We start from the raw sequence: 14,553 nt of genomic DNA, 5'->3' as shown, positions 1-14,553 counted from the left end.
AAACGGTCTCCTCTAACCACGTCATTTTCTGTGTGATTGTTGCTCTCTTCCTATTCTCAGTTTCTATCCTGTTCTCTCCTTCTCAGCCTCTCTTGTGACTTAGGGAGTTGAAGGCTATGGATTTATATAAACAACTATCTCTTGGTTACATTTATCAGTCTCCTGATTTTTTTTTTTTCCTGTCAATTTCTAAGATTTTGATTTGGGCATCTTCATTTTTTGTTGTGTTCTGGAATTTCTGCAATTGCAGTTATGAAGGTCGCTTTGGTTCATATTTTTCGATGTTCATGCAGTGGAGATTTTTGCTTTTTAAGCTTTCGTTCTCCATTACTAGTTTTGCTTTTGCCCTGCTCAGATCATGTAATCTGTATATTTTCTATCTTTGAGAAGACCCCTTCCTGAGACTTTCAACAAGATACATTATTTAAGACTGCAGATCAGCCCCAGACACCAGTGTCAACTGGGGAAGGGTTAACTCACCCAAGCAAAGTCACAGGCAAGGGCACAGTGAAGGCCTGTGTGTACAGCCTTAGTGCCACATTCCTGGCCATGGCTGTGGCTAAGAACCTCCAGAGGATTTCTGTTGCTTGCCACATCAATTCCAAATTCCTCTTCCAAAAGGCCATGTCCTCCGGATCTGACCTCTTCCTCTAGCTTCTTCTGTGTTTACCCCACACTAGTCACTGTGAAAATAAGCTCAAATCAATAAAGTGTCTCCTGTAATCCTCACAATAACCTTCTGGAATATGCCATATTACAGCCTTTGTCTTACAGAGTTGGAGCCCAAGGCGTGGGGAGGTTAAAGAGCTGGCCCAAAGCTTCATGGATAGTAAGTGGGAGGTTAACTCCTGACAGATTCACCCAGGCACTTCTATTTCTCACCCCTTCCTCTAAATTTAAAATTGTGCTGCAAGAAACTAGCAGAGAACACTGGTGCAAACGGCTTCAGAAACAGTTTCTATCTGCCTGCCTGCTCCAGCCCATAGCAAACCCTCATGAGATCCTGGAAACGTGATCCTAATGGTCCCGTGTATATTACTTTTCTTTGTATGTTTAGCTTTGTGTTTTCCAGTGTGAGTCACAGTGCAGGAACTCATTAGCTAATTGGTGAACAGGGCATTCTAACTCAAATACCCTGGGCTGGGACTGAATGCAGGCTGGTGGGGAAATGAAGACACCATTAATGGGATGGGCTGAGGATGAGCAACTGGCCTCACTAAAGAAGAGCCTGATGTCCACCCACAGTGACTGCAGGAGTTAGCCGAGAATCACTCAGTCTAAGTAGTGGTGTGGCTGTGCAGGGAATAATGCTGAGGTTAAGGTTGGTCAATTTTCAGGTTCCAGGGTATCAACTCAAGACAGCAGGACCTCAGTCAGCAGCTGGACACACTGGGGCTAGTATCAGTCTCTGGACAGACTTGACTGGGCAAGGTTGGGCAAGGGAGTGGGCTCCAGAAAGCACTAGGGTGCAGGCAGGATTCAGGGTGGAGGCTCTGCCATGTGGCTAACCCCGACTTACAGTATACAGGGCCTAACTGGTGACCAGGCCTCCTCAGGGTGCTGGGTACCTTGCTCAATGCACTAAGATCCATCCAGACACCCAGCTGGTAGAGAAGAAGCTCCTTCAACCATGCCACCTCAAGACAAGGTGTGCCAAGGTATTGGCCTGGGCAAAGTTTATAGGTGGGAACATCAGTGCTGTGCTAGGGAAGGTGGAGGTTACCCCTGACAGGAAAGTTCCTTGAACATGAAGTACCATGTTTAATCACACGGAGATAGATAGACAGACATGAGAGCCAAATTTTCTGGGTTCAATTCATGGCTCAGACGCTTACCCACCAGATGATCTTTGACAAACTATCTGACCTTTCTGGGCCTCTGTTTTTCCACCTGTAAAATAGGGGTAAACATAGACCCTACTTCAGAGGGTTGCTGTGGGGTGAGAAGAGGCATACATACGAAGCCCTTACGACATCTGCACATATTAAACCCCTCCCCAGTTGACACTGGTGTCTGGCGCTGATCTGCAGTCTTAGATCATGTATCTTGTTGAAAGTCTCAGGGAGTCTTCTCCCTAGACCTCAGCTCCTCTGGTTAGTGAGGCAACCTCCATCATGCTGGCCTGCACCACCTCTCACGAAGTGTGCCTCAGCCCCCGGCAGGTTCTGAGGATGGCGCCTGGGCACAGACGTTTCCGGTCAGCGTGCTGCAGTTCCTCAGCCACGTGCACCGCACCTACCCCCAGGACCCAGCATGGCGAGCCCCGGAGTTCCTCCAGACCTTGGCCACAGCCACCTTCCCCCTGGGAGTCCAAAAGGTAGGACAAGCTGCTGCCCCACCCAAGAGAGAGCAGGTGTGAGCATCACCATCCTTCAAGGGCAAAGGGCTAAATCTCTCCCACCCCACTAAAGTTATAATACATTTTAAGGGATCCTAAGGGGAACATGGCATGAGCAGCTTGGGTTATCTTCCTGTTTTGGCTGAGATAACGGTTCGAGGTCATTTTCAGCTCTGAGATTCAATAATTTTTTGAGCTGTTAAGAATCTCAGTAACGAGAAGCTGATGGCAGATAAAGTCCATTCTCTGCGGCATCCACAGGCACTGACAAGGGGAGACAGTGACTGCCATTCAGGATCCAGGAAGCTTGCTGCTGTGCACTGCATGGGGTCGGGGGGCAGTCCTGGGAGGGCGTTCTGCAAGGCATCTTGCTCTCGGGACCCTCGTCCCACTTGCAGGCCTCTGGGCCATGACTTGTGTGTCCTTCCAGGCCGTGGGTTTGCAGAGGCCCAGCTTATAGCCCGATGAGACAAGGGAGGAGAGGGCAGAGCCTGATTTAAGGATGAGGTCTCAGGTCTTAGGCTCTGGGAGTTAAAGAAGGGGCTATGGGAAGACATGTGAGTTTGAGGCCTGGATCCAGGCCCAGTAGGTCAAGGGTTGACTGGGTTAGGGTCGTGTGGGACTCAGGTAGTCTAAGAGCACTTGGGAGCTGAGAGGCAAGTAGGAGGTGAGGACTGACGAAGAAGGTCAGGTATGGAAGGAGGAAGGGCAGAAATTCACGTGGCCACCCCCACTCTAGTGGATTAGGAAGTGGAGACCCAGGGAAGGCAAGTGAGCTAACCGTGTCTGCCTGCAAGTTGCTAACTGTAGCTAAAGCAGCACATTTGAAAGATGAACCATGCTACATGGGGGGTTTATAATCCATGCCAAGTGCAATGCCAAGTCTGGAGTGGTTGCTCCATAAACATTTGCTAAATGCCCAAATGAGTGAGCAATGTGCTCTCTTAGCTTACCTTTTCTGGAAGAATATCCATGGTGATGGCCTCCAGCTCCTGAAACCAGTGCTTTGTAGAACCTGAACTGCCACCTGACCGAGATGGTGTCCATAGGAGGAAGCTGAGATTCAGAGAGGTGAAGCAGTGCCCACCAGTTTCCTCCAGGCTTAGGGAGGGTCACAAAACCCATCTCCCAGATGATTGCAAGAAGGAAATGTACTGAACTTCACACGATTAACAAGTGACAGGGACAGGGTTTAAGTCTCACTCTCCTACCCCAAAGCCTTGTCTTTACATTACAGTCAGTTTAAAATAAAATTAAATGGCCAAATGAAATTTAAAAGTGATTGGTTTTAATAAAAAGACTAAATATAAAGACCAGAAGTTTCACGAAAAGGTAACACAGTTTTGAAATAGTTTGACAAATTCATATCAAGTAAAGTAACTTACTAAAAAAGTAAGGTAAAAAGCAAAGAAACCGAGGGTGAACGAATGCACTGCTGGTTGCAGGAGAGGGGTGGGATAGGACCCTCAGCCAGAGCAAAGGCAACCTGGCCAGGCAGGGAGCAAGGGTGAGCCTGTTGGCTGCCCCTTGACACTTCCCCGGGCAGGTTTTCTGCAGGGGTCCAGCGGTCTAACATTTTCTACCCAGATGCCCAGCTCAGCCCCCAAGCCCAAGAGCCAGGCTCACCGTCTGCTGAGTTGGGGTTCCAGCTGCGTGCCCCTGCCAGCAGCCCAGCTGCACACTCTGACCCAGGGCTCCTGCTCCCCATGGTCAGTAGTTCCTAGGGATATGACTCTGGGGGAGGGTCTGGCTGAGAGTCACATCCCTAGCTGACCACAGGTGAGGTCAGCCTTTGTCTTAGGGCTCCTGGTTGTAATTTCAAGGTGCACCTCCCAGCCATCCTTGCCTTTTTCAAGTCAGCTCTGCCAAGGCCTTTGTTGTACAGAAAACACACCAGACTCTCTTCATGCAGAAGGCTGGTGGCCAAAGGCTTGGAATTGCTGTGAATTTATATGGCATCTTTCCAATCAAGGCCGCATGGAGCTAATTAATGCAGTCACCACCTCCCTAGGTGCCATTAAATTCATTTTATGGCTTAATTAAGAACGGCTGCATTAATTTTATGAATGAGCAAAGGGAGGTGCTAACAGATGAACATGCAGGAAAAGTTCACGGGCCGGGAGTCAGGAGTCCCTGGTTGTGTGTCCTTGGGCGCATCATTCGGCCTCCAGCATCTCTGTGTCCTCCTGGATGTATCTGGGGTAATGACCCCTGTCTCATTGATCTCCCAACGTTTCATAAATATAAAATGAGAGAGTGGATGCCAGAGCACTTCAGGAATTAAAGGAAAGAAATTTGGAGTCCCACTTCTCCACTGTTCTCACCTGAGGATCCTGTCTGTGGGCATCAGCAGAGCCTGGGCAGGAAGTAGAGGTGGGATCCCCATCACAAGGTGGACACCAACTCTCTCTGACCATCTACAAGGGGCCAGGCCTTGCCATGTCCATATTCTTTCATGTCATTATCACAGATCCTGTGTCAGATGGTTTTTATTGTCTCTATTTAACGGATGGGGAGCTGTGGCTTTAAGACATGAAGCAGCTTGTCCCTGCACATTCTGGGGTTCATCGTGAACATTGCAGATAACACTCTGACTCTGTGGTTTAGCTTCTTTGTGCAACACTGGGCATCTCATGTCCTCGAACTGTAGCGAGCCAGCTTATGAGCAGCTGGACCCTGGGTGAGTGACTTTCCTGTGCGGAGCCTCAATTTCCCTACATGTCACTGGGTGTGACAATAATCCTGCCAAGCACATGGCACAGGGTGGTGGGAAAGAGCTTGAGGCAGGGCAGGCCACTCATGTTGGGGATCTCTTGTCTTTGAGGGGCCTGGGGCTGAGTCCACCCGGAACGCCAGCAGTCCTGAGGCCGCGGCTGAAGGTGACAGCACAGGGGAGAGTCTCCAGGCTCCGGCCAAGGCACATCCCGCCTGGAGGCAGCTGAGGGAGTTCCTGCAGCACCTCTTGAGGGAGCTCCTGCTTGGAACCTCCAGCCCTAAGCAGTGGCTGCTCCTGGAGGTGCTCCTGGAGGTGGGTTGGAAAAGGTGACATTGGGCCGTGTGCTGTGGCGGCTGCAAGGATACAGGCACTGTGAGGGCAGGATGCACCCAGGGAGACCGAGGGCCTGGGGGTCACAGCGATGGCGGTGAAGGGGAATTTGTGAACCATGGGCCCCCAAAGAGCAACAGGTGATGGAGGAGTGAGCGCAAGGCCCCTAGAAACAGAGCCTGAGGCAGGAGTTTTGTGGAAGTGAGTTATTGGCCAGTGGGTTGGAGGGGGTGTTCTCAGGAGAAGGAGGGAGGAAGGCAGAGGGGCGGGAGGTGAAGTTAGACCAGAAGTGGTCTCATCTGGAGCCTGGCCCAAGGGGGGCTCTGGAGTGCTCTCTTCCTCTCAGAGCGGGCCCCTCCTGCGGTGACCATGGGCTGTGGGCTCCCCTCACTTGCCTCCTCATCCCAGGAAATGGGCATTGCCTTCTGGACAAGGCAGCTCGGTCAGGAGAGGGTGATGCCTCAGAGAAAGGTCAGTTGTGAGCAGCTCACACTGGTGGCAGAAGTGGCAGAAGTATCCCAGCCACGTTAGGGAGGCAGCGGACACTGGGTGGACATGATGGCCCTGTGGCTGCTGTCTCAGTCCTGGGTGGTGCTTCCAGGCTTCTCCAGACCATGCCACCAGCCAACAGAAACGAGACTTCCAGTCTGAGGTCCTGCTTTCCACCATGGAAATATTCCACAAGACAAGTGGAGGCGACACAGCGATGCTCAAAGGTGAGTTGGGCAACTCGGTCCTCCCCATTCAAGCCACGAGGCTGCTGACATTTGGGATGACACCAGCATGCCCGCCAGAGGCTAACCCCAGCTGTGGGATGCTGCCTCCACCTGGCGTCAGTCCCTCCAGGCATCATCAGTAAGAACTCGCTGACCCCTGCCTTGGGGCCCAGTGGAGGGGTGCTTGCTACTCTCCATGACACCCCTGTCATTGCTGTACCACTTGCAGACAGAAAGTCCTTTTGTCCTCTGAGCAAAAATTGGCTCTCCTGTAGCCTCAGCAGAAATGCAACCTCTTCCCATAAGGGAAGCCAAGATGCTGGAATTTAACCTTCCATCCTCAGCATTCTGCCTGGGTACAGAATAGGTGCACAGCCAATGTTCCTTAAACAATGAACCTGGGTGAAGACGCTGCCATGCCCCTTCAGAGCTTAAAATTGAAGCTTCATTCAAAAACCTTGGTTCCAAGGCAATGTACTTTTCAGCAAGCTTGGACAAAAGCCTTTTCTGTGGTTCCCGAGCCACAGGAATTCCTAGTAATATGAGTCCTCCTCTGGACTTCTTTCTTCCCACTTAGAAACCCTGACTTTATGCTCTTTCTCATGGAGAGACTGGAATGTGGGAGAGTAGCAGGGTGGTGAAGTGTGGGCTTGGCAACCCCAGTTCTGGACTTGGCTCTGCCACTGGACAGTCATGTGACTCCAGGCAGGTGCCTGGACCTGTGAGTGAGGACGACAGTCGTGACGAACTCACAGGATTGTGCTAGGGGTTAGCTGAGATCATCACACACGTGGCTGAGCACAGTGCCTGCTGTGTTGGTGAGCATAGATGGATCCTGACGGGATGGCTTTATCCTCTGCCCAGTGTAGCAGCAGGGCCCTGGTCATCACGATACTTGCTCATTTGTCTCAGGCAGCTCATTCTCCACTATCCTCCTTCCAAAAGCCACAGGAAGAAATGCTTCCCCTTGCTTGCCTTCTCACCACTTGGTTTATATCACTGACCAGATGACTCAAGATCTATTCACTTTGATTAATATGTGTGCGTTGGGCACCTCCTCAGTACAAGACTCCATCTTTGGTGCAATGGGGTTAAGCAGAGGTGCGTAAGATGCAGTTTGTAACTACAAGGGACTTGGGGGCTGCCACGGAGAGAAGTCTGTTTAGACTCTCTTCTCCACCCGTCCCCTCACTCCACAGATGGCAAAGAGCCTCAGCCAAGTGCAGAAGCCGCTGCTGCCCCTTCACTCACCAACATCTCCTGCTTCACCCAGAAGCTAGTGGAGAAGCTGTACAGCAGGATGTTCTCAGCAGACCCCAAGCACATCCTTCTCTTCATCCTGGAGCACATCATGGTGGTAAGAGCTGCTCACTGACCTGGGTACCGTGTAGATCCGAACGATGTGCTCCTGGCTGTTGTCCAGTTGGTCCTGCTGCATCTGCCTCCCTCCCTGGAGCTGAATCTGAGCCAGGAGGAAGGGAGAGGGAGGCCCTTTAGGCCCAGGTAATACCTGGAGGCTACTGCACGCTTGACAGGGCTCTCACCTCAGGCCACTCAAGCCCAGTCCCAGGGACTGGAAGCCTCAGCTCCCTGCACTTGCACCTGAACTCTCTAAACTCCTAGACTCTGCTTCCTCTCCTTTGAGTTTTTATTGTGATTGTTGATTTGACCTTAATTGTTGTTCTGCTTCCTCAGCTAAGAAAGGGCCACAAAAGCCTTTGTCTCTGCAAGACCAATTTTATTTATTTTCTTTCTTACTACTCCCTCTGTCTGTCATATTTGTGCTTTCCTGCAATGGAGGCAGGCATCTATTTTAATCTTGTCTTTTTATTCTTGCTTGTGCTCTTTCTTTCCAGATAAACAGGTATACCTACATACCTCCTTTTACAAATGCATGTCTATAGGGCCACTGTTGAATGTAGGTGCATGAGAGAATCATACCATCCCAACATCCTAGCATAAAAAGAGACCTTTTTTTTTTTTTTTTTAATCTCAGCCCCATTACAAGCTAGAGACTTTTCCTGAAAAACCTTCGTACGACCTTTGCTCAAACCCTCCCTGTGATGGAGAGCCCACTAAAATTCAAGTTGTCCCTCCCAGGGGGATGTCTGTGATTCTAGGAAAGAACTTTCTCTTACTAAGCTGGAGTCTACCTCCAGCAACTCCTGCCAGCAGTCGTAGGCATGCCCTCTGCAGCAGAACCCAGGAGGACCTTCCTCTTTCCATCTTACAGAGAGTGCAGTTGGCTCTCAGCACCCCTCTGACTGCAGAGTCACTCGCAGACCCCAGGACTGGGCCTCTGCATAGTTTCTAGAGCCGTCTTTACTTCTCTGATACATAGGTCCTAGCAAACTTGGAAAGACTTGAATTCAGAGGCTTCTTCAGGGACAACTCCAAGAGAGAAGAAATAGCCCTTGTCAGCTCTGTGAGGGTTAAAATCAAATTCTGGCCAGGTGCAGTGGCTCACACCTGTAATCCCAGCACTTTGAGAGGCCGAGGCAGGTGAATAACGAGGTCAGGAGTTCAAGGCCAGCCTGGGCAAGATGGTGAAATCCTGTCTCTACTAAAAATGCAAAAGTTAGCCAGGTGTGTTGGCAGACACCTATAATCCCAGCTACTTGGGAGGCTGAGGCAAGAGAATTGCTTGAAATAGGGTGGCAGAGGTTGCAGCAAGCCGAGATCACGCCACTGCTCTCCAGCCTGGGCAACAGAGTAAGACTCTGTCTCAAAAAAAAAAAAAAAAAAAAAAAAAATCAGATTCTTGTTAAGTTGTGTTGCAAATGGAAAGAAGCTGCTGAGCTCCCTATGGCTAAACCACAGACTCCCAGCTAATGTCGCAAACATAGGTGACTCTGGCTAAGGGCAGAGAGCTGGGTGGTTCAGCAAGGGTCAAACACATACTGGACACTTGAGCCACACTCTTCACCATATCATCTACTGGAGATGAGTCCAGAAGATTTTAGTTCAAGAAAAACTTAGAGGGAGAGGCAGAAGACTGTGAAAAGAATCCACTGTGCCTTCAGAGGGATGAGGCCTGAGGGCTCAGCTCCCCACATAACCACTGGCCTCCTCTCCTGTTCACTCTTTGTGATGTCTGCCCCTCTTAACCTCAGTTTCAGAGGCCTGACCCATCTGAGGAGCAGGAGAAGACCATGATAAAGAAATGAATCCCACATCCCAACAGGCTTAAACAGAACTTCACTTCATAAGCAGACATATTGTGTTACCCATGAAATTCTACGGGAGTAGCCTATAACAAATTCATTTTCCATCAGACTGAAAAACTTTGTGCATACTCTTTGTATTATGAATTCTTTTCATAGAAGCCAAACAGATGTTTGAAGATGTATGGACCAGTCTGTGCTAAAGCTACAAGTCAGTCTTCTGCCTCTCCCTCTAAGTTTCTCTTGAACTAAAATCTGCTGGACTCATCTCTGGTAGATGATACGGTGGTTAAGAGCATAGCTCAAGTGTCCAGTGTGCGTTTGACCCTGGCTGAACCACCCAGTTCTCTGTGCCTTAGCCTCTTATCCCGGCAGTGCGGTAACTTAGCGTCTGTGGTATTTTTATGACAAACAGGCAATATATGCTAATCTATGCAAATGCTTAGCATAATACCTTCAGGGACAACTCCAAGAGAGGAAAAATGGCCCTTGTCAGCTCTGTGAGGGTTAAAATCAGATTCCGGCTGGGTGCAGTGGTTCATGCGTGTAATCCCATACTCCTAGAATACTATAAGAATTCTATGGTAACTATTAATAATTGTACATATCTATTTTTTTAAATTAAATACTGCTAATAGCATGTTCTCATACATTGAATGACAATCACGTTGCTAATATTTCAGAAATCTCAGGTCACTGAATCTATTTTTCATAATATGACCTAGTAACTTTAAGCTTTTTCTAACACAACTTTTTGCCCAAATTCTGCACAGCCTTGATTGACCATTTCTTTAAATAGAAGGCTGAAAGTAGAGGAAACTAGTCCTATTCGAATTTCAGGTCATGTTAATTTTTTTTTAAGGGACAAGGTCCTGCCTTGTCATCCAGGATGGAGTGCAGTGGCATGATCCTAGCTCACTGCAGCCTCAAAATTCTGGGCTCAAGCAATCCTCCCATCTCAGCCTCCGAAGTAGCTAGGACTACAGACATGTACCACCTTGCCTGGATAATATTTTTAAAAACTTTTTAGAGAAACAGAGTCTTACTATATTGCTGCCCAGGCTGGTCTTGAACACCTGTCTTCAAGAGATCTTCTTACATTGGCCTCGCAAAGTGCTAGCATGACAGATGTGAGCCACCGTACCCAGCCATGTCACTTTTACTTTTATTTTTATTTTAAGTTCTGGGGTACATGTGCAGGATGCGCAGGTTTGTTACATAGATAAATGTGTGTCATGGTGGTTTGCTTCACCTGTCAACCCATCACCTAGGTATTAAGCTGAGCGAGAATTAGCTATTTTTCCTAATGCTCTCCCTCTCCCTACACCCACCGACATGCCCCAGTATGTGTTGCTTTCCTTCGTGTGTCCATGTGTTCTCATTGTTCAGCTCACACTTATAAGTGAGAACACATGTTGTTTAGTTTTCTGTTCTTGTATTAGTTTGCTGAGGATAATGGCTTCCATGTCCATGCATGTCCCTGCAAAGAACATGATCTGATTCCTTTTTATGGCTGCATAGTATTCCATGGTATATATAAGCCACATTTTCTTTATCCAGTCTATCATTGATGGGCATTTGGGTTGATTCCATGTCTTTTTGAATAGTGCTGCAATGAACATACATGTGCATGTATCTTTGTAACAGAATAATTTATATTCCTTTGGGTATATACCCAGTAATGGGGTTGCTGGGTCAAATGGTATTTCTAGGTCTAGATCTTTAAGGAATCACCACATCGTCTTCCACAATAGTAGAACCAATTCACATTCCCAACAGTGTAAAAGCGTTCCTACTGCTCTGTACCCTTACCCCATCTGTTGTTTCTTGACTTTCTAATAATTACCATTCTGATTGGCATGAGATGGTATCTCATTGTGGCTTTGATTTGCATTTCTCTAATGATCAGTGATGTTGCACTTTTTGTCATATATTTGTTGGCCACATGAATGTATTCTTTGGAAAAGTGTCTCTTCATGTCCTTTGTCAAGTTTTTAATTTTTTTTTTTTTTTTAAATAAGTGTGTTTAAGTTTCCTGTAGATTCCGAATATTAGATTTTTGTCAGATGGGTAGATTGCAAAATTTTTCTCCCACTCTCTAGGTTGCCTGTTTGTTCTGATGATGGTTTCTTTTGCTGTGGAGAAGCTCTTCAGTTTAACTAGATCCCATTTGTCAATGTTTGCTTTAGTTGCAATTGCTTTTGATGTTTTGATCATGAAATCGTTGCCCATGTGTATGTCCTGAATGGTATTGCCTAGAATTTCTTCTAGAGGTTTTATAGTTTTGGGTGTTACATTTAAGTCTTTAATCCCTCTTGAGTTAATTTTTGTGTAAGGTGTAAGGAAGGGGTCCAGTTTCAATTTTCTGCACATGGCTAGCCAGTTCTCCCAGCACCATCTATTAAATAGGGAATTCTTTCCCCATTGTTTGTTTTTGTCAGGTTTGTCAAAGATCAGATGGTTGTAGATGTGTGGTCTTATTTCTGAGTTCTCTATTCTGTTCTGTTGGTCTATGTGTCTGTTTTTATATAAGTACTGTACAAAAACAGTACACTGTTTGGTTACTATAGCCTCGTAGTATAGTTTGAAGTCAGGTAGCATGATGTCTCCAGCATTGTTCTTTTGGCTTAGGATTGTCTTGGCTATATGAGCTCTTTTTTGGTTCCATACAAATTTTAAAATAGTTTAACACTCTGAAGAATGTCAGTGGTAGTTTAATGGGAATAGTACTGAGTCTATTAATTACTTTGGGCAGTAAGCCATGTCACTTTTTTATTATATTATTTTTGTAGTAAACTGGATCTGTATCTAAAATTGCAAAGCACTAACAAGTATGTGTATATGTGTGTATGTGTTTTTTTTAATGACACAGGTCATTGAAACTGGCTCTTCTCAAAGGGACACTGTCCTCAGTGCTTTATACAGCAGTTTAAATAAAGTCATTCTTTATTGCCTGTCCAAACCCCAGCAGTCCCTCTCCGAATGCCTCAGCCTTCTCAGCATCCTGGGCTTTCTGCAAGAGCACTGGGATGTTGTCTTTGCCACCTACAATTCCAACGTCAACTTCCTCCTGTGTCTCATGCATTGCCTTTTGCTGCTCCATGGGAGAAGGTAAGAGCTTCCCTTGTTTTCTAGTCTGCTTGTGGTCCATGCAGAAAGGAGAGATTTAGAGCGGCACTTGATTGAAGATTGAGATCTGTATAAATGATATCATCCTTTTGTTTATCTGGTCCTCCACATTTTGTGAAATGTTTGATAACATGGTAAGTCATCCCCAACCCTGTCCATGTGACGGCAGCTAAAATCATTAAGAAATAATAATTTACCCTAGTTTCACAATTCTAAGATTGTATGATACCTCATTAATTTAGTGTTTGAGGCAGCAAATGCCAACATTAAATGTACACATCGATTTTATGATGCAGTCAAATTCCAGAAACACTATCATTAGATAATGGCAATCTTAGAGTGGAAAAAAAAAATATAATATATTGTATTGTACAATGTAGGGATAATTTTGATTTCAGAAAAAATTACATATGCATACAATATATGATATAAAATGACATCTATAAAAGTGCTTGTAAAAAGCTATTAAATTAAGGTTTAAGTCTCTTTCCTGAACCCCCAGGTTTGGAAATAGGTCAGATTTTCCTTCATATGTTCACTTTCTGTCTCTGTGTGTGTGTCAGTGTGGATGTAACACATTCTCCAGCATCTCAGCATCATGCTGCCTGTGAAAATGTTCTCATATGAATATAGCTGTGAAAGCATAGAGGGAGAGAGGACTATGGGATGTCACACTTTGCTCTTGTCCTTATTCTTCATTATATTCATCCTAACAAAAATTATGTTCAATCACTTAAAAAAACAATCCCCCACATCCTGTAGTGTTGACTATTGAACAGTGCAAAACACTGGCATTGACTTCCCATTAAACCCTTTGGGAAACCCTGGGGAACCCTCCTAGACCAGAGGAGGCACATGGCTTTGTTTAAAAGAAAAGAATCCATTTTCACTATGTGGTTTAATTTGGGGAGGTTTTTCTTTCCTTTTTTTTTTTTCCTGTTTCAGGAATTAGGCCTTATGCATCCTGAAAGCACAGGTAAAGAGGAGCAGAATGACAACTGAACCATGTGCTTGAGAGGACACCCTCCTCATATCTCTCTGTTTAGCAAGATTGACTTTGTTCTAGAAATTTCAAAAATAGGCATTCTCATATGTCAGGTTATTTTCCTGTTCATGTTTGTCATTTTCAGTTCAATCCATGAACATTTACTGAGTGTCTATTTGTTTTGTGTCATAATGGCCACTTGTACATTAATACAATGGGGTCCCCCCTAGAACACTGGTTCATGGAAAGCCTAATGTATAAACTACCATATCTCCACTTAGAGCTGGCTACATCATAGGTGAGCACTAGAGCAAAATTAAAATGTGAGGCTTGTGTCCAAAAATACCCAAGATTTCAAGATGATGATAGTAGAGCCCCAAAACAAGGCCCTTCTTAGTACCAGGGCCCTGTGTAACTGCACAGTTGCATGCCCATGAAGCCAACCCTGGCCCCATTCAAGACAGCATGAAATCAGTGCCAAACAAAGGCACTGTGGAATTTCTTATAAAGTGTTTGCTTTAATTGATTAGACAAGTTATTTTTCCATATTGATATAGAGAATCAGAGGATGATTATTTGTAATAAAGAACAATGGAATGGCCTCAAGGAAACTGGAGTTTATTGGATTTTCATGAAAAATCTCTTATCTACTAGTTACCCAGAAGGATTTGGATTGGAACCGAAGCCTAGAATGTCTACTTACCATCAAGTCTTCCTTTCCCCAAATGAAGAATCGAAAGAAAAAAGAGAAGACATGCCAAGTTTGAGTGATGGTACCTTTTATTTGTCGTGTGTGTGTGTGAGGGGTGATGGGTGGATATTGGTACCTACTAGGGTGGCATTCTTCAGTTCTTCCTTCCCAAAATAAGAAAGCCGATACTAGTAATGACATTTTCAAAAAACCAGAAGAAGACTTAGGAAATCCTCAAGTAATTATGTATTAGTATAGCAAGGCAAGCTGGTAGAAGTAATATTAGATTGGTCTTTGTATATTAGAAATGAAATGGAAAGGAATAAATGAATGTATAGGTGAAGAGAAAGCTCTGTGGGACTTGGTTTGACTAGAAGCTTAATCCAGGGTCTCTAATGTAAATTAAAACTGTCACACCCTATCTCACCTAGTTCAAGCCATTACCTAGTTACTGCTGAGCTTCATTCCCTAGTGAGAAGGGAGT

The 14,553-nt window shown here is 46.0% G+C and overlaps 1 protein-coding gene across 6 annotated transcripts in view; it reads left to right on the top strand.

Annotated features, from left to right (window-relative positions):
- Nucleotides 1-14,553, top strand: part of WDFY4 (WDFY family member 4) — a 304,899-nt gene that overhangs the window by 132,827 nt on the left and 157,519 nt on the right. For all 6 annotated transcript variants that reach the window (XM_074382131.1, XM_074382129.1, XM_074382127.1 and 3 more), the window contains 6 exons: nucleotides 2,153-2,317; nucleotides 5,163-5,366; nucleotides 5,986-6,100; nucleotides 7,300-7,457; nucleotides 12,137-12,375; nucleotides 14,033-14,151. In XM_074382131.1, the coding sequence (XP_074238232.1) occupies nucleotides 2,153-2,317; nucleotides 5,163-5,366; nucleotides 5,986-6,100; nucleotides 7,300-7,457; nucleotides 12,137-12,375; nucleotides 14,033-14,151 (1,000 nt within the window). The remainder of the gene's footprint in view (nucleotides 1-2,152; nucleotides 2,318-5,162; nucleotides 5,367-5,985; nucleotides 6,101-7,299; nucleotides 7,458-12,136; nucleotides 12,376-14,032; nucleotides 14,152-14,553) is intronic.

Source organism: Saimiri boliviensis, chromosome 12 (genome assembly GCF_048565385.1).
Source record: "Saimiri boliviensis isolate mSaiBol1 chromosome 12, mSaiBol1.pri, whole genome shotgun sequence".
NCBI lineage: Eukaryota > Metazoa > Chordata > Mammalia > Primates > Cebidae > Saimiri > Saimiri boliviensis.
This window is presented reverse-complemented; position numbering and strand designations above follow the sequence as displayed.